Consider the following 25414-nt stretch of genomic DNA (forward strand, 5'->3'; position numbering starts at 1 on the left):
GTCATCTGTTATGGACGCTGAAGTAAACGATGCACCATTTTATCAATAAGATAAGAACCATGCATACAACTAATTTAATTGTTGTCGTCCATGAGTATACTTGTTTAGAATTTGAAATAAGTGGAAAATCCTAAATTTGGAGGAAATCCGACAAAAATTGGCCATTCGATGAAATTCGACTGTTACCGACCTGTGTAAGACCCTTCCACCCAGTCACCCTGTCTTTCCCTGTCACCCAGACAAGTATAGCTAGGAGTTATTTCTTTAATTCCTTCCTAAGGGCCGCGAGAAGAGTGGACTTCGGTAAGGGGGAGGACGACATCCAAGAAGGACGGGAACTTCATCGGGATGATGGATTGCGGTGCATCGTGTGCCGGAAAACCAGCATTGTGTGCATCATCAGTAAACAGACGTGGATGCGCTAAACCGGCTGCTCTGGGTAGGAATCGTTCTTTTCAGGAAACGATATCACTTCGAGCTCTCCAGTACTCCGTGAAGATCCCAACTTCATGGTAGAGATAAAATTAATTATGTTTGCCGTACTCGATTTCTCCTACGTATATTGCAGTTCGCCTTTACTCTAGGATAACCATAAAATCTTACACTAGAAGATTAAGTGGCGGGAAGAATCCTTGTAAGAATAGAATTTGCAATGTAACATATTGTAGCAGATAATTTTGAGATATTTATTAGAGAAGACTCATGCAGGAACCTACTCACTGTTTGAAAGTCACTCGGACATTACTAGACATTTTTGAACATAAAGTCATGCAATGAAAACTTTTTCTGTAGGGGCACATTTTCGCCTGCCATTGATAGAGCTTTTTTCTCAGTAGTCGCTGTCTGTGAAGTCGTAATAACAACATTATCTTCGTTGGGTGAAGTGATTGTTGACATCGGGTGGCTGCTAAGGGAATATCAATGTCACTCCTCCAAAAATTTTTGTGACAGTAACCAGGATATTCTTACGCATAAAAATAATTCTAGTTAGCGATGATCAAGGAAATATGAAATCATAAGACTTCGGACCTAAACGGCAAGATTTCATATTTTAAACTTAAATTAAAGCAGGAGTCAAGTATAAAAGAAATATAATAACCCTAATTCTATATTTTGTAATTTAAGGGGTTTGGCCAGCAATTAGGGTTTTGCCTCCACTCCTCATCAATGAAAGGTATTCGACCTTAGATTCGGAGCGTAAATAAGATACATTCGTATACCTCACCACTTAAGAGCCAATATCAACTAATTATAATGGCTGCGATTCCTAAGAGAAATTCCTAGGATCCATCAAATATGAGCAAAAAAAACTTATGTAAATGATTGTAGCTAAATGCCATGGTGACGCGTTATTTATGAAATGCTATACGATGGATGGTTTCCAGTCTCCGCGGTAATATTTGTAATAAAACATCTCAAAATCTAAAAAAATAGTATTTCACAACACAAATCATCTTTTTTAAAAAGCATACAGTTCTGCGCACTAGTTGGCCATGCAATTAATGAAAATCAAGCTGTCGATTTTGATAACACCGTAATTTTAGATACAGTATGTAATTTATCAAAAAGATAATTTAAAGAAATAGTATATGTATGCAAACACACAAAAAGTTTTAATAATTGGCTGACATGTATGGTTTAAGCAAAATACACTGTAATCCAATCAATCAAAATCGATGTCGATCGATCGATTAATCGATGTTAATAAATATAATATTGTAACCCAGAAACTAAGAAACTAAACAACTACATATGGGTATGTCACGTATATTTTCTTAATTTCGTAATTAAATGATAAATCTATTAGCTATAATTTTAAGTGAATAATTTTTTTTGTAATACCTAACCACATCTTGTATTTATATTACATATCATCTTTTCAAATTGAAAATGGAAAATAATTTCTGAAATGTCAAAAAATATGTTCTTTGGCAATTTCTACATGGGTTTATACATTTATTTTTGGCTAAATACTTCGAGAATGTTGCAAAACAATTTGCGGTTCATGCGAATTTTGAAAAAATTGCCGTGATTCTCGAAATTCATTTTAATTTTCTACCATTTATTCATCAATAGTCGTCCAGCCATGAATGCACATATTTAAGCATGGACTTTGTATTATTCATTTATGTATGAAAAATTATGAATGAAGGTGGTCTAATTCTAAAAACCAGTCATCGTGACATATACGTTTAAAAATGTTAATTAATTTATCTGAAATGCTCAATCTCAAAATTCGACCAAGCTTTTACCCATAATCTAAACATGTGTAACTTATTATTTCAAATATAATTCAACCGTTCAATAGTTGCTTATCTTGTTTGCCAATTTATTTAACATTTCAGGAGCTTGTTGATATTTGGAAAAATTTGTGCCTCATAGAATTTTCAATTTAAAGCCTTAAGTCTTAAAAAGGAATTTATATCCTTTTTCATCGCCAACTTTATATTATATTTTTTACTATAGTCTATGTCTTTTAACCCAGATGAATGCAATACACTTGCTGAAACGTTGAATGAGAAATTACTTAACTAATCATCTGACCACGTTATTATACCATGCATTAATGAAGATTCGTCTATCTACATCATTATTTGCACGTGGGCCTATTCCTTCCCATTCCAGCACTCACCTCTCTCCGGCAGAGCGGCTTCCTCTCCAGGACGGCGTTTCCGGGACGCTCCAGGATCTTCTCCAGGTGGCTCTGGAAGAAAAGCAGCGCGTGAGGAAAACCAAACCATAAAACCATCACTGAAAATTTCGAAGACACATTTTACTTAATGAGGACACGTACTATCCCCTGGTTCGGCCTTTTTTGGTGCCGCAATGTTCCCTTAAAACTTATGCCATCGTATTGTAGCTCTCAGGGTATATTAAGCATACTGTTTTCAGCATTTTTCCGTATCTCAAATATGATAATTTTACCTTTTCACAATTTTATAACATGCAAAAATTATATTTTTGAAATACAGAAAAATTTTGAGCAGGGTCTTCTCTACCTATCATCTAAATCAAGTTGATAAGTTAGTAGTATTTATTTTAATTTTTATTATTGTTCAAAATTTTAGGTTAAATTTATATTTTTTTTAATAATATACATTCATGATTCTACGAAATTTAGATCATAGACAAGGATTAGATACCCTTTTATACTAAACGTTAATATTGTACCTGGGTAGTTGTAGTTAAGTTCTTGAAACCCAAAGAATTTGGCGTTATTTTAGTCTTTTCAGAGGAACCTGTTGTGTAATCGATAATCCACGCTTTTATTTACTTATACTTGTGTTCGGTTTTTATTCCTCCGTCATGAGAATGTTTTTTTAGAATTAATTTTCTGAATTGTTAAATACATGTTTGTCAGGTCAAGGCGAAGCTTATGTATAAGTACTAATGGGTTACAATACATTTATTTATCCGGATTTTTTAAATCTATATTTAAATTAAAGGTGGATTTGTAATTAAAGTTAATTAATTGATTTTCTTGATTTTAGCTCTAAAATATGCACACATCGCCCGTCGCTCTCATAATAAAGTGAGATAAATCGTAACATAGTAGATTTATCGGAAGATGTATCTAGTGAATAATACACAAGCTAACGTTCTGTTAGAGAACATTTCATTTACACTGAGAAAGGGACTGTGTAGTCAGTTTAGCTTGAAAATAAATTATGAGTTTTACGTGAGTTCTCCGTAACAAAAAATGACCGGTCGAGAGGGAGGTGCATCGCTCCCGTTTGCCGGACCATGTTTTATTGTCGTGGTGCATTAATCGGTCAGGACTTAACAATAATAAAAAAGTTACTGATTGCACGAAAAAGAAGGATTGCACTTCATTAAATCAGGATGTCATTCCGCTACATCTCTACTGCCTCAGGTACTTTTAAAGAAATTACTATAAATATGCTGAGGTTTAAGTTTCAAATTTATGATATAGATCCTGAAAAGTTTAAAGATGATACCGTAACTTTTTAACAAGTGTTATAAATAAAAAAACTGTAAATTTCACATATGATATTTGAAATTTAAAAAGCTTTTTATTGAACATGAAGCATGACCGGTTTCAATACATTCCGTATTGAAACAGGTCGTGTGAATTAAAATGTACCTGAAAAAATGCCAGACAGTTTAAAATGCAATCCCTAGAAAGTTTGTCGAAGACAACGGACCCAACATATCAGAAAATATTCTTCAAATGCTTTTGTGGGTCACAGAATAAATAACTGAGTTTAAAATATGGATGATAGCTGATAAAATATTCCTCTTCAGAGCGCTATATGACGAATTCAGGATTAGAAAAATCCGTAATGAAACCTTTCTGCCAACTTCTTTTTTGCACCTTCAAAACTTAGCAGTTAAATAGAGAGAATTCCCTAAAATCCGAAAAATTATTCATGAATTCGTATTCACCACTTGGATTCCATTCGGAGAGTGAAGGAGACAGACGATTCCCGGAGACGATTCAATGGAACGTTCGCAATTAGAGGCGGAAACACGTCACAGCCAGCCGGGATCGCGAGACAACGCCTCAACATTTCTCATGCGTTTTTTCTTCTCTCGGGTGCCGTCCACTTTTTTCCGCTCATTTAATTATCCCGCTCTACCATGACCGACTGCTTCGTGGACTCGAGCCTCGGACTTGGCGTAATTTTAGTTTTTTTTATCTTTCGCAAATCCTTCTCGACTCGCCGTCATCTAAAATGAATGGCAGGCCAGTTTAAACTTCGTGTGGGCTCTAGACAGGTGAATGTATAACATTCACTCCGCTAGATATGAGAGTAGGATGGTACAAAATCAACCACTTTTGACCTCAAAGCACTTTGCATGAAACAAGTAACTTTGTACGCAGTCAGTACGCTCACGGGTGCAAAGTTAAATTCAACAAGGATGAAATTCGCTGTGAAAAAATATTTGTGTTAGCCGGGATTCGAACCTCAACCGAATGCGAAATGAATAAAATACGAAGGAAGGCTGCGCGTTTCGTCAAAAACTGCTACTGGCGTACAGTGTTACCCAGATGTTAAGCGAATTAGGCTGGGAGCCGCTGGAAACTCGGAGGCTGCGCGGTAGGCTTAGTTTGCTTGAACAATTGAGAATGGACATCTTTAAGAGCGACACAGAGAACATAATATTAGAGCCACACTATATTTCCAGGTCCGATAGAAGCGATAAATTAAGAGAAATGTTTTGCCGAACAGTTAGATATGGGAATTCGTTTTTCCCCCGAACCATAAAGGACTTTAATAAACGCTAGTCCCTACTTCGTTAGAGCACTTCATTTTTTTTAAAGCTGTAAACGGCTGATGTCCTATCACCCCCTGCCACACCCTTTTTAGAAGGCTTACGGGGTATTATGTAGATGTAGATAAAATGTCGCTCGGAAGGGATGGAAAAAAATGATCGTGTGATTCAGGCTAAAAGAATCTTTCACACTACTGGAGATGTCTTGAACGTGGAACAAGTCGTCTTGACAGTTAAAATGATATTCAAGACCATTCGAGAAGGTCTTTAAAGAGTGATTGTTCAACAGATCTTGAATAGAATTTACCGGCCTTTCATTATATTGTAGAAAGTTTGAATTTACTTAAATAACGATCGTCAATACGGACGACGAAGGAATATATAACGGAAGGAAGGACGTATAGCTAGACCGAGAGAGAATTATAATGATAATTTTAATTACAGGCAACAAATTTGTATCAGTTTCTTGCGGTACCAAACTTTTATTGATTCATGTGGTGGTTTTTTCATCTAAACACCTTAAATATTCGCAAAATTTAATAAGGTCTTACAAGCGGCCATGATGTTGACACTCATCCCATCTCCAAGGGAACGCTGGGAAGGCTGAAAAAACCTTCACTGATTGAACGAAACGCTTCAGAATCATTCGAGAACAATGGAAATTAGAACCGTTCAAGAAAAGACGAATTTAATGGAAACGAAGGTATTCAAGAGCATTCAAGACAACATGCCCGCAGCTATGACGATTGGAATGACGTTATAACCATTCGAGGAAGCTTGTTCAACGATTCTTGAACGGAATTTGACGTTAGGTTGACAGTGTGAAACCGCCTTAATAATCAACGTGTTTCACTACACTGTAACATCATCAGGACTTAACGAGTTGTGAATTCCGATGATGAGTGAGAGAGTTCTGATAATTTAACAGTGCAGTGAAACGTGTTGACTTTTAAAACTGAATCACACGATCATTATTTTCGTCCTTTCTGAACGCTAGCAATCGCTTTCGTGTTTGCGTGAAAACGACCGTTGCCCATAAGAATTTTCCGCGATTTCTCCAGGGATGAGAAACCAAATATCTTTTTTTCCATCACTCCGCGCGTCCTTTTTCCATCGCATAAACCAATGCTGGTACCGTCTCTCGGCCAATGAAAACGCACCGGCCGCTAGCGACGACTGCAACACCACCCTTAGCTCTCAATCGAGTGAAAATTTTAAATTCGGATAGTGACGGAATAAGCGATAGAAAATGGATGGTGGGAATGACCGAACGATTCAGAAAATGATGGGTCGCGAGATCACTCTTTCGGTCCTGGAAAACCTGTCGCTACCACCCTGGGGGCGGAAAAAATGAACGTGTATTTCAGGATTCAAATAAAAGTCATTCATTTGAAAATTGTGCTCAGTCTACATTCTTATTTCATAGATTCATGGATTTCCAATAAGCCTCGTCCTACACCAATCATTTTGTATAGTTTTTATATGGTACGAACCCTCAGTATATAGGTAATTAATGCAAAACATATCTGCCAAGGTTTCGGAAAATTAATTTTCTATTTTCAAGGCTTATTAGAAATAATTGTAGAGCAACAATATTTTTATCTAGTAATTATTGTCACTCATCTTTCTATAATCATAATGAATATTGAACATAGAAAATTTATTCCCTAAACGTTGGCAATGATTATTTGGTAGATAATATTAACCTCAAGAATTCATATTTAAATAAAAATAAGGGGTCAAGAAGAAAAGAAGTGTAATTATCCAGTTCATGATTTAATCCGCGGAAAAAATTTCACAATTCCAAAAATTAGTGTCAGCGCAAGAGGCCATACCGGTGAGTTCAGCGACTCACCCAAACCAATAATTTTGCTTAAACGATGAATTTTTAGCGCATATTTTTTCGTTGGCTCTTTTAAACGTCTTTGTTTGAAAAAGGAAATTTAAAAATAACAAATTCACATTTTAAGAAAAAAAGTGTATAAAGTATAGTGTCATTAATAAATTGAAGGTTGATAAATTTTTATATTATGACATTTGAGCAAATTTTTAGGATCCATTAAGTATCATTTACCCCATTTAGGATCAAACAGACCTTACTACAAGAACACTCTTCTGAGACAAATAAATTTCAAGAATTTGTAGCTATTTCAAGAATTTGTAGCTATCAAGAGTCATCGCCAGGATAAAACATTTTAAAACCCGACTCATCCGCGAGGCCATAGAAATGAAGAAAAACAAGAACAACTACAATAGAGATACCGGATTAAGAATCAGCAATACTTGGAACCCAGTCATCCGCAACATTTCGCTATCTTCCCTCTCCAGTCCTAACTCCCCACACCCTCCGCCCACCCCTCCCACCTGAAATATAAAAAGGCAGCAAAAACCCAATCCTAACATTATTCCCTTGAAAAAGTGACCAGCAGTCGGTCGCGAAACGCCGGGGCTATCTCCCTTACGACACGCGGCATACACCCGTATGTGAGTTATTTTTAATCTGGCTACTTTCTGATAAATTTTCAAAACTCTATTTTATTAAAAGTTTAAGAAAGCCAGTGAAAAACTTTTAGAAAGTGGTCAGTCAATATCAGATAAATCTTTAATCAATTTATCTCAACACAGTGTTTTTTAGCTGATAATAACTACATTATAATTTGCCTTTACTACATTTTTAAATCAGGACCTTCTAAGCCACGTGACTTATCAGAAGGTTCCGTAGTATTCATACCAGCGGCATGTTACATAGTGGAAAATAATATTAACATACATAAAACAGAACTCAAAACACGTCATTGGAATTTTTTTTTTTTTAAACCTGTAACATGAATAAATTTGCCATAGTATAACATAATATTGCAATGGTATAAATGGTATAAGTAAAAAAAATTCACAAATGATCACAGAAATGTAACTTATTCATAAATATAGTGCTTAGTTTTAAGGGATTACAAATTCACAATATCATTAATTAACCACTCCTTGATACTTCTTTATAATTTCTGACATTCTTTTTAAATTTCTCAATTGCTTAGGCATAAAATTAAAAGTATATGGTATAAGATATGTATGCAAAGGCTTTTTTTTGGAAGTAACGTCTGTTCATCTTAAATGGGGGCAAATGGTAATTGATTTTTTTTATTTCCAATATATTTTATTAAATTTTTAATATTACACTGCCATTAAATAATTCCAATAAAAGCCTCGTCCTTTTACTCTTCACTTTAATCAGTTTACTATTTAATAATGGGAAATGGAATTTTCATGGGAGAGATATGGGGTGGAGGCAATTGAATGAAATGGCTCACTCACCGATTCGCAGCACTCGAGATCGAGCAGGAACACGGCGCATCTCTCGCACCTCAGAAGGTCCCGCGCCTCCCGCATGATCTTCGTCACCAGGCACTCCAAGTTGTTCTGCTCCTCGAAGATACTCCGCGCCAGGTGCAGCAGGATCTTTGTTGTTGTGTGCGGTGTTTACGGCGGCGTTGTTTGAGGCCGATGACGGAGATGATGGAAGAAGAGAGAGAGAGAGAGAACACAAAAGCAGAGAGTTAGGACAAGTTCTGAGGAGAGAAGAACCCTTTTCTTCCAAATCCACTTGGGGGGAGAACCCCTCAATCCCTTCGCGTCACAAGAGGTCTCCCCCCCCCTCCCCCTCCTTAACCCGTCTGCCTTTTACGGATAATTGCTGATGGACAAGCGGGAGAAACGTCCGAGGAGGAGAAGGGGAGACGGGGGAGAACTTTTTGAGGACCACCTCCTCCTCTCCTGGGCTATCGATCGGAAACGGTCGGCGGAGCAGAGTCGTCGAAAGGCGAATAGACCGGAGCGAGCGGGCTGTCGCCGCAGACTGTTGGTCGGCGCAGAAATTAGTCTACACCCTCAAGTTTGGGTTAAAATAACTAAATAATGAAAAGGTAAACTGAAAATCTAAATACAATGCCATTTATATTGCTCAATTGTACGTTACTTTAGAGTGAAATTTACCTTTGAAACGCGTTTTGATGTTTTTTTATTACTATTATTAAAATGAGACATTGCAATATTTCCACTTAGTTTTATTATTACACAACGCGTTTCGTCGTTACAAATATCATCATCAAGTTGATATTCACGACGAAACGCGTTGTGCACTGATAAATTTAAGTGGAAATATTGCAATGTCTCATTTTGATAATATTACGAACTTCCACCATATCGTGCCTAACATCATACAAGATACTTTTTTATTACGTTTTAATGTAAAAAGGACCCTTTTTTAGGAGTACCGACTGTATTAATCCACTAACAACTCAACAAATTTGAAAAATATTAATTTATCGCAACCAAATTTCAGTTTTGTTTTAGGTCCCCATCTTTCATCAATAAAGGACGTGATTTTGTGGGTGCTTGAGGGAAGCAGCAACTTCAATGACCAAACAACTCCGAAAATTACACTTCAATATCTCCATTTCAATTTTTCGTTAATTTAAAGTAAAATTTACCATAAGAAACCCTTTTTAATGATTTTTATCACGGTTTTGAATGTTAAAGAACCTGATTTTACGATTGCTTGAGGAAAGCAGCACCATCATTCATCCACAACTCCGAAAATTGCACTTTAATTTATCTAGTTCGATTATGCTTAATTACAAAGTGAAATTCTACTTAGTAAATGCATTTTTATATATATTATATTGCGGTTTTAACGAAAGAGGACCCTATTTTTTAAGAGTTCCGAATATATTAACCGGCAACTCCAAAAAAATCAATTAAACACAACCAAATTAAAATTTTTCAGGCCCACATCATTTCTTTAAATTCCGTTAAGTTTAAGTACCTACATTTTGACGAAAAAGTTATTATTTATTTCGCAAAATGAATAGATGAACTAGGGCGTCACACAGTGGACTTAATTCGAAAATAAAAGGCTGGACAAAACATCAAATATGTTTTATTTAGTGGAATTTGGAACTTAGCATAGTTTTTGTCAATTCATTCGTGCATATATTACATAAACAGTTTTTCGTAGGTTACTTTAAAAAAATACGTGGCCTCAAAGCTGATCAAATTTCGCGAAACTAACTTGCATCGAATTGTCTTTCGTATTTCATCATGTTAAAACTAATGGTGCACCTTTTGCAGTGATTCAATGGCAACATAAACATAAAAGTACCAAGAACAGTTGAGTTGCCTCGGCGTCAAACGGTAGCGCGTAACTAGCAACCGGCAGGCTTGCTTTCAGTCTCAAGCTTTTTAAACTGGCTTTTAATTAACAATATTTTACGCAATTTATCTTCAGCGATCGACTTCAAGCAAATATATAAATGACTTCTGAAAGTCACTATTGGAAGCGGGCTGTTGCTATCATTCAGTTGGAAGTCACTACTAACTACACTACTATGAATGTTCAGCCTGTTAAAATTCCTCCGCAACTTCTTGCAAAGACTGGAGAAAAGTTGCCAAAATAAATCTAATTTCACAAAACCTTCGAGCCCCAAACTTAATCAATCTTTCCAGCTACTATCGAGGGAATCTGCATCGTTGGATAATTCGGCATTGATTACGAGGTGATAAGATGGAGAACTGAGTGACTTTCAAAATAACTCAGAAATTTTACACGCAACGGGAGAAGCAGTATACGGAAGTTTGTATTGATGCAAGGATTAATATTATATCCTCTTTAGCCAGTTATAACTTACGGAGCTGAGATATGGGTGTAATCAATTCAGGATGAAAAAAACACTAAGAAAATTTGGAAGAAGGATCATTAGTAAAATCTAGAGCCAAATAAGACAAGGAGATTAGAATGAACATGGAGATAAAAAAATAATATTAGGGAAGAAAATCGTTATATTTGCCATGTCACCTCAGTTGTCATGTTGGTCAATGTAGAAAGGATGGAAAAGGACAGAATGCCCAAGCTAATTCTTAATCGCAAGGTGGAATGAGTCAGAAAAAGAAGTAGACGACGGGAGAGATGGCTACAGGGTGTTGAGGAAGATTTTTCAGGCAGTGGGAGTTACAAGATGGAGGGAGAAAGCAACAAGAAGGTTTAAATTTCGGCAGAGAATAGAGGAAGTCAATTCCCACATCGAAGTGTAGAGCTGTAGATGATGACGACTATGGTGATTGATTATGTCGGTTTTAATCTTAATTACTTTATATTCTATGCGAAGGGTCTCCTCGCAATTATTTCTTGGGCGTGAAGAATTAATTACTTGACGCGATCAATCCCAGTGGACAGCGCGACGTCCAAACCAATGCTCTCCACCCTTATCCTCTTCCCGCCATTCACTTCCCTCAAATCATCCCGGACTTCCATTTGCTGCAGATCTTCCATTATGAAGAAAGATTTCGTGCTTTCCCAGCGAATGGACTTAGTGAAGAGTTCTCGGGATCCAGTGGTACAGCGAGAGGGGGGTTAAACCCCCCCCCCCAGAGCCCAGAGAAATTTGTAAGTTAAATCCATTTTACTTAGTTGGATTGATATTACTAATAGACTAGTGTAAGAATTAATAAAATATCCCTCAGAAAGCCGTAAAACTCACCATTTTGAACCGTTTATCTTAAAATTCCGCAATTTATTAATCTCACACCTACTGCTTATCCTGGTGGGTATTCCATACCCCCACACACCCCAGTATTAGTTGCACCTAAACCCCCCAGCCTTGATTCCTGGCTGCGCCCCTGTCGGGTTCGCCACCGGGTCATGTACTCCATAACGGCCGACGTTTCGATGTCCGACTCGGTCATCGTCATCAGGGCTGTGAGTGCGATGCCCAGGGAAATAAACATATTAGGATCAGACCTAGTGTACGTTGTAGAGACTGACGGACAACTAAGGAACAAATCATCAGATACCTCGGTGATTGTTTTTAAATATAACAACTCACAGACCTGAGGACGATGACCGAGTCGGACATCGAAACGTTGGCAGTTATGGAGTTCCTGACCCGGTGGCGATCCCGAGAACTCTTCACTAAATCTTCCATTATGTTATCCATTGATCATTTCTTCGGTCTTCCTCTTGATCTTCTTCCCTTCGGGACTATATAATTAGCTAGTTTAGGATACCACGTCGCCGAAAAAGGACCAGTGGAGCAGTAGGAATACGTAGGTTCGAAGATTTTCGCGGCGTTGATTAGATGATCTGTGCATTCTATTCGGGTTTTCACCGCGTCCGTTGTGTTTTGGCGACAATAGCTTCGCTGACATTGCAGACAGCGTCTTCAGGATGAAGGGTGAAGACGCTAACTGCAATGTCAGCGAAACTGTCGTCGCCAAAACACAACGGACGCGGTGAAAACCCGAATAGAATGCACAGATCAGTAGGAATACGTCCTCATAACCTTGCGGATGAGTAGAAGTTCACTACCTTGCTTCACCATGATTCCATGAAAAATAAACCCCTACTCAGAATGAGGAGACTTTGCGCATGGTGTGGAATAGTTTGGATTTAATTGGGAAATAATTACGATATTGGTTTCCCCACGTCGCTGTCGAGTACATATATAACTTCTGTCGCTCAGAAATTACGGGGACAAAATCCCTTCACGTGGGGATATAATCAATACCAGAATCCCTGATAACGCCGATGGTGCCAATCTCGAGCGAAAGGTTCCTTGATTTCTTACCCACATAAATGCTTCGTGTGAGTAATTCTCCACTCGACTAATGAGTTTTCAGGAATTCTCGGAATTAATTCCAACCGTTCGTGGTAATGTAATTCACATCGTAAGGCCAAAATACCTTTCAAACCGAGTATTCATTTTAAGATTAAGCAGCCGTTTAGTTAATCTAATGCCTACCTATATATGCTTGCTTGAAGTAATTTATGGTAGTCCAGCAAAAATGTCGTTTTTTTTGTAATTTTAGTGGTGGTTTTGAATTTATCCTCAGTGCATGGATTTTAGTCGGCTGATTCAGAATATGAGGTTTGTTAAAAAAAATTTCGAGCCAAGCATGGAAAAGAATGGCACATTATCGATCATTTTAGAAATTTTTGATAATAAATCAGAATTTCTCAACTTTCAGGTGAGGAATTCTCGGTTAAAAACTAAAGTTCAACAAATTTCCAAAATATTTTTCTTTCTTGGTTTTCTTCCTCCAATGAACCAATTTTGACCCCAAGGGCAATTAAATATTGTTTTTTGCCAACAAACGAAATAAAATAACTATAGGAAATAAAGGCATTGCATAGAAGGTACAAGGCAAAATTATTGCTTAGCTATCGCGTGCTTATTTTTCACACTGTCTGGAAAGGCTTTAAACACCGATTTCTCAGTCTTTTTTTCGTATCGGACAACTCTGGCATTAAAGAAAATGAGTAAGAAATCTAGATGTATATTTTTAAAGCAACTACAATTTATATTTCGTTTCTTCGTTATCATTCGTAATTTTGGCTAATACCTAATATACAACTGTATACAACCGTGTATTGTGTAATTGAAGAATTATCTTTTTTCTCTTTCAAATGAGGACGATTTTCTTACTTTCTACCTTCAACCGGTCCAATAACGAGGCAATAATCTCCTGTTATCGCTTTTCTCTTTTCTAATTAATCGATGTAATTTCCAATTATTCCGCATGAATCCCAAAATGTCGTTGCCGTGACCTGGGGGTCTATGCTCGAAACCGCTCGACTTATCCGAGTGCTCGGCAACGAAGCGAGTGGTGATGTCGAGTGGTATCCCGAGTCGAGCGCAGATCGGTATGCTTGAGACGAAGTCGGCCGAGTGCGACATAGGTCGCTCGAGTGACATGAAGGGTGAGTGGCAACGTCGCAGAAACGAGCGCTCGAGAAGTAAACAACAGGTAATTTTAAATAGCAACAGCAAATTTATGTGACAAATGAGACTCCGAAAACGCCATAGAATACTCGGCAGCCCGGGAAGAAGTTAAAAAGAGTTGATCATAGTTTTGTAAGATATTTACGATGTTTAATTACATTGCGGACTCAATTTCTTACTCCAGTTGGTGCGATGTGGTTCGTGCTCGGAGATTTTTCTGTTTTTCTATCGGATTTTTTCTAGCCTAAGTAAATAAGCGATTATATTCAAGGGTTCAACAGTCGTCGATGGAAGAATATCGCTAACTTTTGGTGCTCAATATATCGGAATTTTAGAGTATAACTGCCTTGAAGAGGATTATGTGTGCTACGTACTTGTTTACCTAAGCCTGTAATGATTATACTCTTGTGATTAGTAGTGACAAAATTATTTTTATTAGTATTGTAACAATGTACGTTCAATTTCAGCCACGGTTGTTTACATCGTTTGCCTCATTGTTCGCCGTAAGTCCACGACTTCCAAAAGGCTAATTATTTAATTAGGAAACCTTTTTTTCGCTTGAAATCACATTTTGGGCCATTTTAAATACATTCGTTGACGAAAGCATAAATTACGTGGATGTCATAGAAGGAATCATCGCTAGTGTTGTGATTGTGAACTCGTGTGACATACTTTACGGTTTATAATATCAATTTCTTGTGCGATGTTCATGAAAGTGTTAATGTTTGCATTTTGTTACCATTTGCATGTTACTTCAAACATCTTAGCGTTGATATGACTCGGACTAAATATACTGGATCAGTGTAAATTTGTGATATACCGCTGAAGGAATGAAGATTTTCCCGTGTTGAAATGAAATGTATGTAGTTTTATGACAAATAATTCATTAAACTTTTCCTTGTTTCGGGCAATCATTCTGTTTATTGGCCCCTTTCTTCCGTTGGAATACACGGTACGTACTCAATGGTCTTATAATTAATAAACCTATTTTTAAGTCCCGTAAGGTGTTTGGTTAGTATGGTGAAGTAAATTCAGCATTGCTTGAAACGAAATTCGTGAGCACCGGTACCAGCGTCAATGAGTGTGAGGATCTTTGTGATGCCATTTGCATTCTTTTGAAATGTGGTAGCAATATGCATTTTCAATAGTAGCGGTGCTTTTTGTGCCCATGAACGAATGCTCGCAAGGGTATTTACGAAGGTAGGAAAGTTACTTTCATTAGATTTTCTTTTTTCTGTTTTCTTGACCTCTTGTTACTTTCATTATAAATCCCGTTCTCTGCTGCTCACGAAGGGTATTGAAGACAAGTAGAAAGTGATCAAAATGTCCACGAACATATTTCAATATTAGTGCATCAATCCCACTTAGCATCCCATTCGCTTTGGTTGAAAATTTAATTATATTATATTTTGATTTCGGAACCAAACTTCAATAGTCAACCAAAGATACCTATCGCCTCTTGTAAGGTAATTTAAAAGCGAAGCAATACGTTACATTCGTACAAATGACGGAATATAGATAATGTACAATACCTAAAACTATTGGAACGCATATCGTAATATTGGCAAAGTTAATTACTGCTCCCACTACGTAAGTTTTACGTTTCATGTATTTGCTCAATCATTTATACTATAAAGAACATACAACTAGAGCGCTCCAAAGTCTCTAGCGTCTTTGATTATAATTTAAAATCGTCAGCATGGGCCGAAAAGTGCTGAACTGGTTTTTATCGTCATCAAGATTTCGTGAAAATACTCCTAAAAGGCATTAATTTATAGACCTTCGCTTCGCTGAATGAAATTCCCTCTTTCCTTTACTGTAATTGAATTAACATCAACTATTTCTCCATTTAAATGTAATCACTAAACTCTGCCTTAGAAATGCCATAAATCGTAGGTTGAAAGTGACCCACCGGAACCAACATTACACTGAGTGTTTTCGCCTCAGCATCTCAAGTATACATAAAGATAAATATATATTAAAATCAACCCTAGAATAGTCCACCATCAATAATCAATACATGAACCGGACCCTTAAATGCGCGTTTATGGCATGAGTCACATCGGTAATGCATCTGCCAGCCGTAGATTGGTACATAGCAGTGTACTCATCCTGTCCAACGAATGACTGGTGAGGTCCTCTAGTATAAAAGCGAAGCGCCGTAAGAACCTTAGGCGTTTAAATGCTTTGGAATTATGTAGACCAAAACTCAGAAATAGTGTTATATCAATTAAATTCCTTGCAGGAGAATAAAATTATCACATAAAAGGCAAAGCTAATGGCATGTAGACAATCTTCTACAATGTTTTACGAGCACTCCTTTCGTTTCATACGTCAATGCCCGAAATTTTGGCGATTCCCGCAAAATCCTCATAAGCCGTCGATTAAGTCCGCTGTAAGTTATTTGTTCAGCCGGTATAAACGCACGAATTTCTTGTGTTCTAAAAGAAATTTATTTTTCCAAAACGGAATTCTAAACTCGTGGAATCCTAAGCATCTAATTTTGCCTCCTCTAGCATTCCAATTGCGAGCACATGCGGCAACTATGCATTAATTATGATGAGCACTAATCACTCTGCTTGCACTCGAGGGGTAAGTCGAGGGGTCTCGACCACTCGACTGTCCGCGCTCGGCTGGAGTCGTGCACGAGACAGTCGCATTCGTCTCCAAGGAGCTCGAGCATACCAAATGGCCAGAGCGCTCGGCTCCGTACCACGTGACTCGCACACGACAATGAAGTCGTGCACGACTAACATTTCGAGTATAGCCCCCCTGACCGCCATCTTTCATTTCATCTCTTATTTCACCATCTTCGCTTACTTTGGAGCCTGTTCATCTTCAGAATTCCATTTTTTCGACTGTTTTTGCCCCTGAGGTGCAGTGATGATTTCCATATTTCATAAAAAGCTATTTATTGACGTGGAAAATCATCATGATTGTGGCGCCAAAACAGCCTCTGAGTTGACCACACGATTTCGTTTATTCTCCACTGAGAGCAAACGCGGCAGCCATATTGCCGAGATTTTTTTCACTCCCAATTTTTCGTGCAAACTTAAGTGATTGTGCGTTGCGATATGCCATGCGGCCTCAACTATATCGCGCACTTTGATTTTCCTGCCACTTAAAACCATATTGTGGATTTTGTCAATCGTTTCGGGGGTAGAGTTCCACAGGGTGCTCGAAACGATGTTCATTTTTTTTTTAGATGTACGGCCGCGTTAAAATTTATTTACCCGACTGTAAATAGTTGCAAAGCACAAGAGCAGATGTAACGTGAACTTCATACAGCTCCACTTTTATTTCTTTCGGCGTTAAATATTTCAAATCAACTCTTTGATCACCGCACGAAACTCACTTTTATTCATTTATCCAAACAAATGAAAGTTGTTAACTACAATCGGCAACAACAATGTAACTATGACACGAATACAGATGAAACTCTAACAACTAACTAGTCCGACAGAAACGATAAATTAAGAAAAGTATTTATATAAACGGATAGGTATAATGAAAGTTGTTAACGACAATCGGCAACAACAATGTAACTATGACACGTATACAGATGAAACTCTAACAACTAACTAGTCCGACAGAAACGATAAATTAAGAAAGGTATTTTTTCTTACGGATAGGTATGGGAATTCGAACAATGAGTATAATAAATCCAAGGCGGAACTTCGTTAAAGCACTTCCTTTTTATTTGTTAACGGCTGCTGTCCTAAAATCCCCCGCCACACGCATTTTGAGGGAGCTTGCGGGGTACCATGTAGATAAAGAAGCCACGACTGTGCACTTGTGAACTCTTTCCCCGGATAGCCAAGAGTTATGGAATAATGAGTATGTTATGACAAGGACCGGAGAGATTTAGCTAATTATTCAGGCATTTTCATCAGTTACTAACTTATTTTTCTTCCATCTAAAAATAAAAAAAAATATTCTAATGTTATGCAGGTGTGCCCGCAGGTTTACCTCAGATATCACAGAATGTCTTTCCCCTTCTCTGCAAAAAAAAACACGGGCGAAAGCGCAAATGGAAAAGAACGGTGTATCACAGAGCGGAAAGGATGCAATCAAAGAGATAAAGGAATGAGGATTCGTGTGCGGGTTAATTTGTAGATTTTTTTGCGAGATGCGGGATAGGACGATGTAAGAGAGCAAGGTAAACAAAGGCCAGGTAGTGGGAGAGGAAAGTATACCCAGATCCCAGCCATAAGATATATCATGAAGGGGGAAAACAAATCTGCTCACAATCGATCAATCCCCTTCGGCACATTGTGAGTAGACATCGAATACACCAATCAATCATGTTGTTCATTTGAATAATTTATTTTTAATAATTAATAAAAAAGAAAATGCCTCTAAATGTTACCCCTGGGGACAAAAAAAAATTTTTGCTAATCATTTATTACATTTTATCCATGTGTCCAATTTTAAAGTAGATATTTACAGGTGGTGCTAAGCTGAATTTTACTGAGGAGTTTGACCTGATGCCACTTAACAATTACCCTCTCCACCAAGTCTCGGTCCCCCCACCTCCCAGAAAATATTTGACCATGTTCATTCCCAGCCCGTAGACTCACCTTTGGCCAAAATCTCTTCCTTAACAGCCCTATCATTTACCTTCTATCTACCTTAGATATTTGGTATTTTGACGTGATCGCCGTGGGAAGAAAGTTAAGTTTTGTCATGAAAGAGCGAAAGATATGCATACAATCGAACATTATTCTCCCGCACGTTGTGAAGTAAGCAACAAAAACACCAATAAATCGCTTAACTCAATTGAGAGAAACGAATAAAATCCATTTAAAAATTATAAAAAATCTTTTAAAAAGCCTTAGATAAATAACGCAATCGCCACTAGAAACTAGTTTTATTTTATTTGAGAATGACGCAAAAGTGTGGAAACCAGCTGGGACTTATCAGATAAAAAGTTGTGTGGAATTTAAAAAGTTATAATTTATTTATTTGACCATAGATGAGTCTAGCTTTTAATTGCTTATAGCAGTATGAAGAAAACTTCAAAATCTATTAACAGTGAAAACTTACTCCGCCAACGACATCAAATTAGGGCATAACACACGCACACTGACGATGGGTGATGTTCTAAGATGTCAAGAGTCAATTTGTTTAAAAGTAAAAAAAAATATCTTTCAACCTCAACGATGCCTAATGAAACATACGGATAAAATAACAAAGTTTCAATTAAAATCCAGCCAAGTTAAAAATCAAACATGCAGATGAATTTAATGTTCCGATCAATATAACTCTTCTAACTTGTTTTTATGCACCTGGAGCGTCTAAAGCTATAAAGTATTTGCTAAAATGCATCTCCAAAGTAAAACCAAGAGCTACAAACGGGATGTATTCACTACAAACACAATCACAGTGTTTAAAACTTGGAACTGGAAACTTCATCACTGACGTAAATATCGAATGCTAATACTATAACATATACTTACATGAGGCATCTATTTTTATCGAGATGTATTATTATTCATTTCTTTCGTCTCAAAATCATTTACCCAACACAGGGAGAGAGAGAGAGAGGGAGAGGAAAGTTTTTGCTGATAGGGAAATGACCGCCGGTAAATCTCCGTGTTAATTTAGAAGGGAAAATATGACACTCGCGGAGTTCTAGAAAAGGATCCCTCGCATGAGCGAACGAGGGGGAAAGGTTGCCGAGAGACAAGAGAGAAACGAGGATGCGCAGGCCCTATTTATAAACCAGCAGCAGGCTGAAAAGTTAAACTGAGCTCCTTTTTAAGCATCCTCCCTCAGCCTTGGAACCAAATTCATAAAGTATTTTTAGGACGCTTAAATGTTCCGCACCGCCGACGACTCTTTCACGTCCATATTGATTTACGAGATGGCCAATGGCTCGCACCTGCTCAGACCACGCGTAAACAAAAGCGAAACGGGCCGCGGTGGGGAGACGGCCTCTTGAATCAACGCAAGGGAGACGACGACGCCGCAGCAAAATAAGCCTCGCTTCCGCGGACGCGCTGCCTTTCCCGACCAAAGCCAACGCCTCCAGCTTCACCTCTTCCGGATCTCGTATAACAGAGCGTGCCCTCACCCACTCATTCACTCGCTATGTGGAGGGCCGGCCACGAGCGAATCGATTCTGAGGAACGAGCTCAAGGGTTCTACTGAGGATACTCAACTAATAGCCTAACATGGAATAGTCATTATCATCATAAATCAACAATCCTCAGATTGCTTTGAAGAAGCTCTCCATTTCGCTTTTCTATCCGCTAGCCTTTCCATAGTGACATATTTCTTCTCTTTTACATTATTAATAACCTGTCCAATGTAACTCATTCGGGGCCGTCCCTTGCCCTTCTTCCCTTCGACCTGTCCTTCTACGATTGCTTTAATCAGGCCGTCATGTCTCATAATATGCCCGAATAAGCTTCCCGTTTTCTCCTCAAGGTTTTTAAAAGACTTCTTTTTTCCCTCAGCACTTTCTCATAACTTACTCAGTCGATCCATTTTATCTTCATCGTTCTTCGGTAGCGCCACATTTCGAATGCTTCCACTGTTGACTTCTATGCCCTTTCAGCATCCAAGCCTCACTTCCGTTGGGTAACATGCTCCATATGAAGCTGATGAATTTTTTCCTCACTTTTATACTTGTATTTTCAGCTGTAAGTGGATTCTTCTTTCTATTTAAGAAAGCCTTCCTCGCCTGTGCTATTCTACTGACCTTTTCTTTTTTTCTCCGTCCATAGTTGGTAATTCGGCTTCTTTGCTAACAAAACTCTTTCATCCCCTGCAGCTTTTATTTCCTAGCCTAATGTTTGTCCTAGCATTTTCCATTTTGCTGCATAATTTTATGTTAGTCTTCATTTTGCTAATTTTAAGCTGATATATGACGTGGAATCACCAGTTTTTTTATTTGTTCAAAACATTTGTCAGTGAAGCAGATCGCATCTCGACTGCTGCTGTACCGCTAAGTTGAAATGATGGAAAAAGGATGCTATTTGGAACTCAAAATACAAAGATATTTTAACCATGTATGAGTATTACTTCACAAAATTTACTTGATAACCTTACTGAACGCAAAATGTAGCTTATAATTAGTTATTAGATGGTCAAAAAATCGAAAATAAAAAGCTGGCCAAAAGAAAAATTTTCGACTGTGAAGCTGGAAGCTTCACGTAGTGTGTTCTTATTCTACTCAATTTTTAGTGTTGGGCGATAATAGGTGTTAATAATTTTCTAGAATAATTTTTGATTTTCAGTTGTCTTCTGTTGCCGAATACAGCCTTTATTGATTTTTCTGTCTATAATTTCCTTAATTTAAAATAGTTCTCGTTCTCCAATGTGACGGAGGAAGAGGAAAAAATCATATTTCGAGTAATTAACGAGAGACTATCAGCATCAAAATCTAGGATAAAAGTTTTTCCCGCTCTCAAGTGGCAAAGATTCGTGAGAATAACACTATGTTTTCGCAATTTTGTTAGATGTAAGAAAGAAGTACTTGATACAAATGGTAGCTTTCATTGGTGACTCACTCATATATTTTCTCCGTATATAAGACGACATTACCCACGATAAGTATGAAAATTAGTGAAGGGGAATAAAAACGTTAAGTCTCTTCTTGTCTTCCACATCTTGTCAATGAATATAATTTTTCAATTCATTTCCAATTCTGGTACGTGCTATTTGATTGGTCCCATTATTTTGTACGTCATCATGTGCGTTAAAATCATTTGTTTATTTTCGTTGCTGGAATTTTCAAATAACCACCGTTTTAGATGTTACCGGATTTTTGAAAACTTTCACCCTCAAGAGCGAAATATTTATTTAAAAGTGGCAAGGGCAAGCAGCGACTGAGTTTATGGTGATAAATCAAGATAAGGAAAGCGTAAAATATTTTTTTTAACCACTTGGCGACGAAAAGTCATTCACGCAGCCTTTTACTACCTAATAACTGTTATGCCTCTCGTTTCGTTTGTTGCCGCCAGCCCCTAAAATATTTATGGCGGAATGGCATTTAATAGCCATGGGCATTCCCTCGACCATTGTGTTAGCTACATCCAACCCTCTGTCCAGGAGAGCTTCATGGCTAGTCTCTTATGTGAGAGTATGCGACGCTGAAGGGCACAGATACATTTCACTCTGAGAAAGAATCACTCTTCTTTAGTTGGTAAGCAATGATGGAAGCAGGAAGGAAAATTGAGATCAGAAAAAATGATCTTGGCGAAAAAATACATCATCCTTAAGAAATCGATTTACTTTGTCTCGGAAAAGCAAATGAATAAGGGAATTCACAAGGCTTAACGTGTAACAATTCCTCCGAACGCCGATCAAGTTTAGTATTCATGGCGCGACCATTCCCCAAAAATCGTCAGTAAACTACTCACAAAAAGATAGAACGACAAGTTTTTGTTATGATAAATTTGCGGCTATCCATGATGATCTAATATTATTTGCATGAAGTTCTTTCCATTTTAAATTGTCAACTTGATAAGTAGTTGATGTGATGGAAAAATGTAACAAGCATAAATAAGTTTGAAAAATATAATATATGATGGATTTGTTTAGTTTTAAATATACAATCCTCTTGCGCATTTAAACGTTTTATTTTGGGTTGATAATTAAGATGATTCCGAAATTTTTATTCTAATTTCAGCATAATATATGTATCGAAGGAGATATGAATACTTTTCTTCTTAAACTTTTTCATAAAAACTGCCAGCGGTGATCGTGCAACTCATAATTAGAAGAAAAGGGTAAGCAAATATTTAAAAGGTGTTTCAGAGCAAGCCTTTCATAATCTCTGAGTGCTAATAAAACTGCGAAATCAAGATACATTGATAAAGAGAGCTATTTATTCTTTTTTATGCACGAATTAAATTCAGTTTCACTGTAAATGGTAATAAGAAGCGCTCGCACAGAGGAATTTGTGAGTCGACGGTAACTAGATTTCTCCAATTTATCTCGCACTTTATCAAATTTACAATCAGGCGTAATTTCTATATTCGAATGGCTTTTATGGTGATTACGGGCGCGAAATGCAGACTATCGTTATCAGAGGCATAATTTGACCATTTAGGGGTTAGTTGGTGTAAGTACCTGAATTGGCTTGTCTCTAAAGACGATTCGACCATACAAATACGAGAATGGGAACTTTAATCGTGCAATTGATTTTTCGACTGTTGAATTGAAGCCGATATTGCCTGAATGCGTCTTCTTAATTGATTGAAGGGTCAATTTCCAACATTTCTCTGCGCCTTAAGCACAATTCGGTGCGAGTCCCGATTGAGTTTGGGCAAAATTGAAGCACACAGGTCCCACTTCAATAGCGTTTCAAAATTTTTCTGTAATTCAATAAAATTGTGCCATTGGCCGATGACAAATTCAATATTAGCCACTGTTCCCCAAAAAATCATTTTATTCGATTACCTGTGGTAATGAACTCCAATTAGTAGAAGTATAGCTAGCTGAGGAAAGGCGGCGAAAAGCTGCTTCTGATTAGCCCATTCGAATAGAAGGACAAATATTTCGCTTCCATTTTTCATTTGCATTTAAATTTTTACCTTAATTTTTTTTATTATATGACGTTCCAAAATTATACCGTCATCTTTGCATGCGGTGAATTTCTGTGCTTTATTAATTAAATAATTAGATTTTAAGTCCTTTTTTCCCTAAATTCGTTACAACACAGTAGTAACACTTTACTGATGCAAAAATCATTGATTTGCCACAAAGGTCCTCTTCCAATAATGATGGTCTATCTAGTGTATTTCAAGTTCAAAACTAGTTCATGTAATACTTCTTAAGTAATATAAATACATATTTCATTATAACGGCGAGAAATAATTAATTTAAAAAAATCATGGAGTTAGTTGATGCAACGGATTCAATGGCTACGTATGAGATGTCTAAAGAGAGTATTTTGACGATAGATAATCATGTATAATGAATGCAAATGTCTTTAAAAAAAACCCGTAGGACGTCCGTGGCAAATAAATTCCATTTGATTACCTTAAATTCGAGCAGACGCAAGGATTAACCTGATTTCTGCTTTGTGAACAAGCACCAAAATTCAGGAAATGCAATGGCATTAATGATTCCAGATGAGTCAATGAAAATAATGCTCACATCAAAATACTTTTAATAGATAAATAGAAAAACGGGTCGGAATTATTAACTTTTTAGTTGTTTTTGTGTTCTTTCACCGGACTTAAAAGCGTGAATGATCCATGCTTAAGATAAAAAGAACCATCTCTTTAAAGAAAAGTATGAAAATTATAATATACGACCGTTAATGAAGTGAAAATCATTGTTGTATTCAACCAATTTATTTTTAGGCACAACTACTTTCGACTCAGTTTCCACCTCTAGTACCTCTGTACCTGAGAATGACGCCATTGAGTCGAAACTAGTCGAGCCTAAAAATAAATGGGTGGCATAAAAAAATCTTTTCATTTCATTAACGATGAAATGAACTTCCACAAGCATAAGACGATAGAGATAATAACACATAATATGTATTTGATTCCCCACAGCCAGAGGTCCGTGGTTCGATTTTTGATCGAGGGGAATTTTCTCGCATTGCAAACACAAACGAGTTGGCATTACATATTAAGTGTTGTGAAACGTTTGAGACAAAAAGACATTCGTAAAGCTGCAGGATTTATAAGTTGGAGCGAGTATATTAGAAAGTTGCCATATTTTTTGATAAAGGATGTAGCTAGGCGACAAACCAAGTGGGCTAACATCCTTTGAGACGAGAACGTGTGGCTGGCGCCACGTAAATTCTCATCGCATACGGCAACATACGATGCTTTCTCTGATGCTACACCATTCCAGGTAGCCTGGACCATCCCTGCCAAGGACATCACGGAGATCTGGAGCTTCCCGGAACAGTTGTCAATATTTGAGGCGGAAGCGTGGGCCGCTTTAATGGCGGCTATCTACGCGATGACAGTTTTACCCAAATTTGTTAACATAAATGTTTACTGTGAGAACCAAGCTGTAATTTTTGCTTTGGACAAAGGTAGAGGGTTGCTCTTCTATGTAACTGAAATTGTAACGTTGTTTCTAAGAATAGTAAAGGATCAGTCACGGTACGTGACCTGGCGGTATATTCCCACCGCTGAAAATCCGGCCGACCATTCTTTCCGGACCGTCCTGCCTCCCTATGCCTGCTTGGCCGCCTAATCATCGGCGGACGGGTGGGTATTCGAGGTTACAGACAAGAGAGACGCTATATAGCGGCCGAATACGGAAGTACTGGTTGAGGAATACCCCTATTAGCATTCAGCAGGAGCACGTCGAGATTCAGTGGCGTTGAGCAGTTTTTTTAGATTTAGAACCTTTTTCATAGACTTTTATCTCTATATTTTAATTTTTAGCCGTATTAGATATAATTATTTACATCGTAACATAGT

General features: G+C 37.5%; 1 protein-coding gene and 1 long non-coding RNA gene across 3 annotated transcripts in view; one reads left to right on the forward strand and one right to left on the reverse strand.

Moving 5' to 3' along the window:
- The window catches only part of LOC124154553 (cGMP-specific 3',5'-cyclic phosphodiesterase-like), a 304329-nt gene that overhangs the window by 31060 nt on the left and 247855 nt on the right, over window positions 1-25414 (reverse strand). For both annotated transcript variants that reach the window (XM_046528364.1, XM_046528363.1), the window contains exons 8-9: window positions 8551-8694; window positions 2633-2704 (exon numbers count right to left, since the gene is read on the reverse strand). In XM_046528364.1, coding sequence (XP_046384320.1) covers window positions 2633-2704; window positions 8551-8694 — 216 coding nt within the window. The remainder of the gene's footprint in view (window positions 1-2632; window positions 2705-8550; window positions 8695-25414) is intronic.
- Window positions 64-2697, forward strand: LOC124154557. Its single transcript, XR_006863955.1, has 3 exons — window positions 64-194; window positions 281-439; window positions 2626-2697. It is a non-coding gene; the product is annotated as an uncharacterized LOC124154557 (long non-coding RNA).

This window comes from Ischnura elegans, chromosome 2 (genome assembly GCF_921293095.1).
Source record: "Ischnura elegans chromosome 2, ioIscEleg1.1, whole genome shotgun sequence".
Taxonomy (NCBI): domain Eukaryota; kingdom Metazoa; phylum Arthropoda; class Insecta; order Odonata; family Coenagrionidae; genus Ischnura; species Ischnura elegans.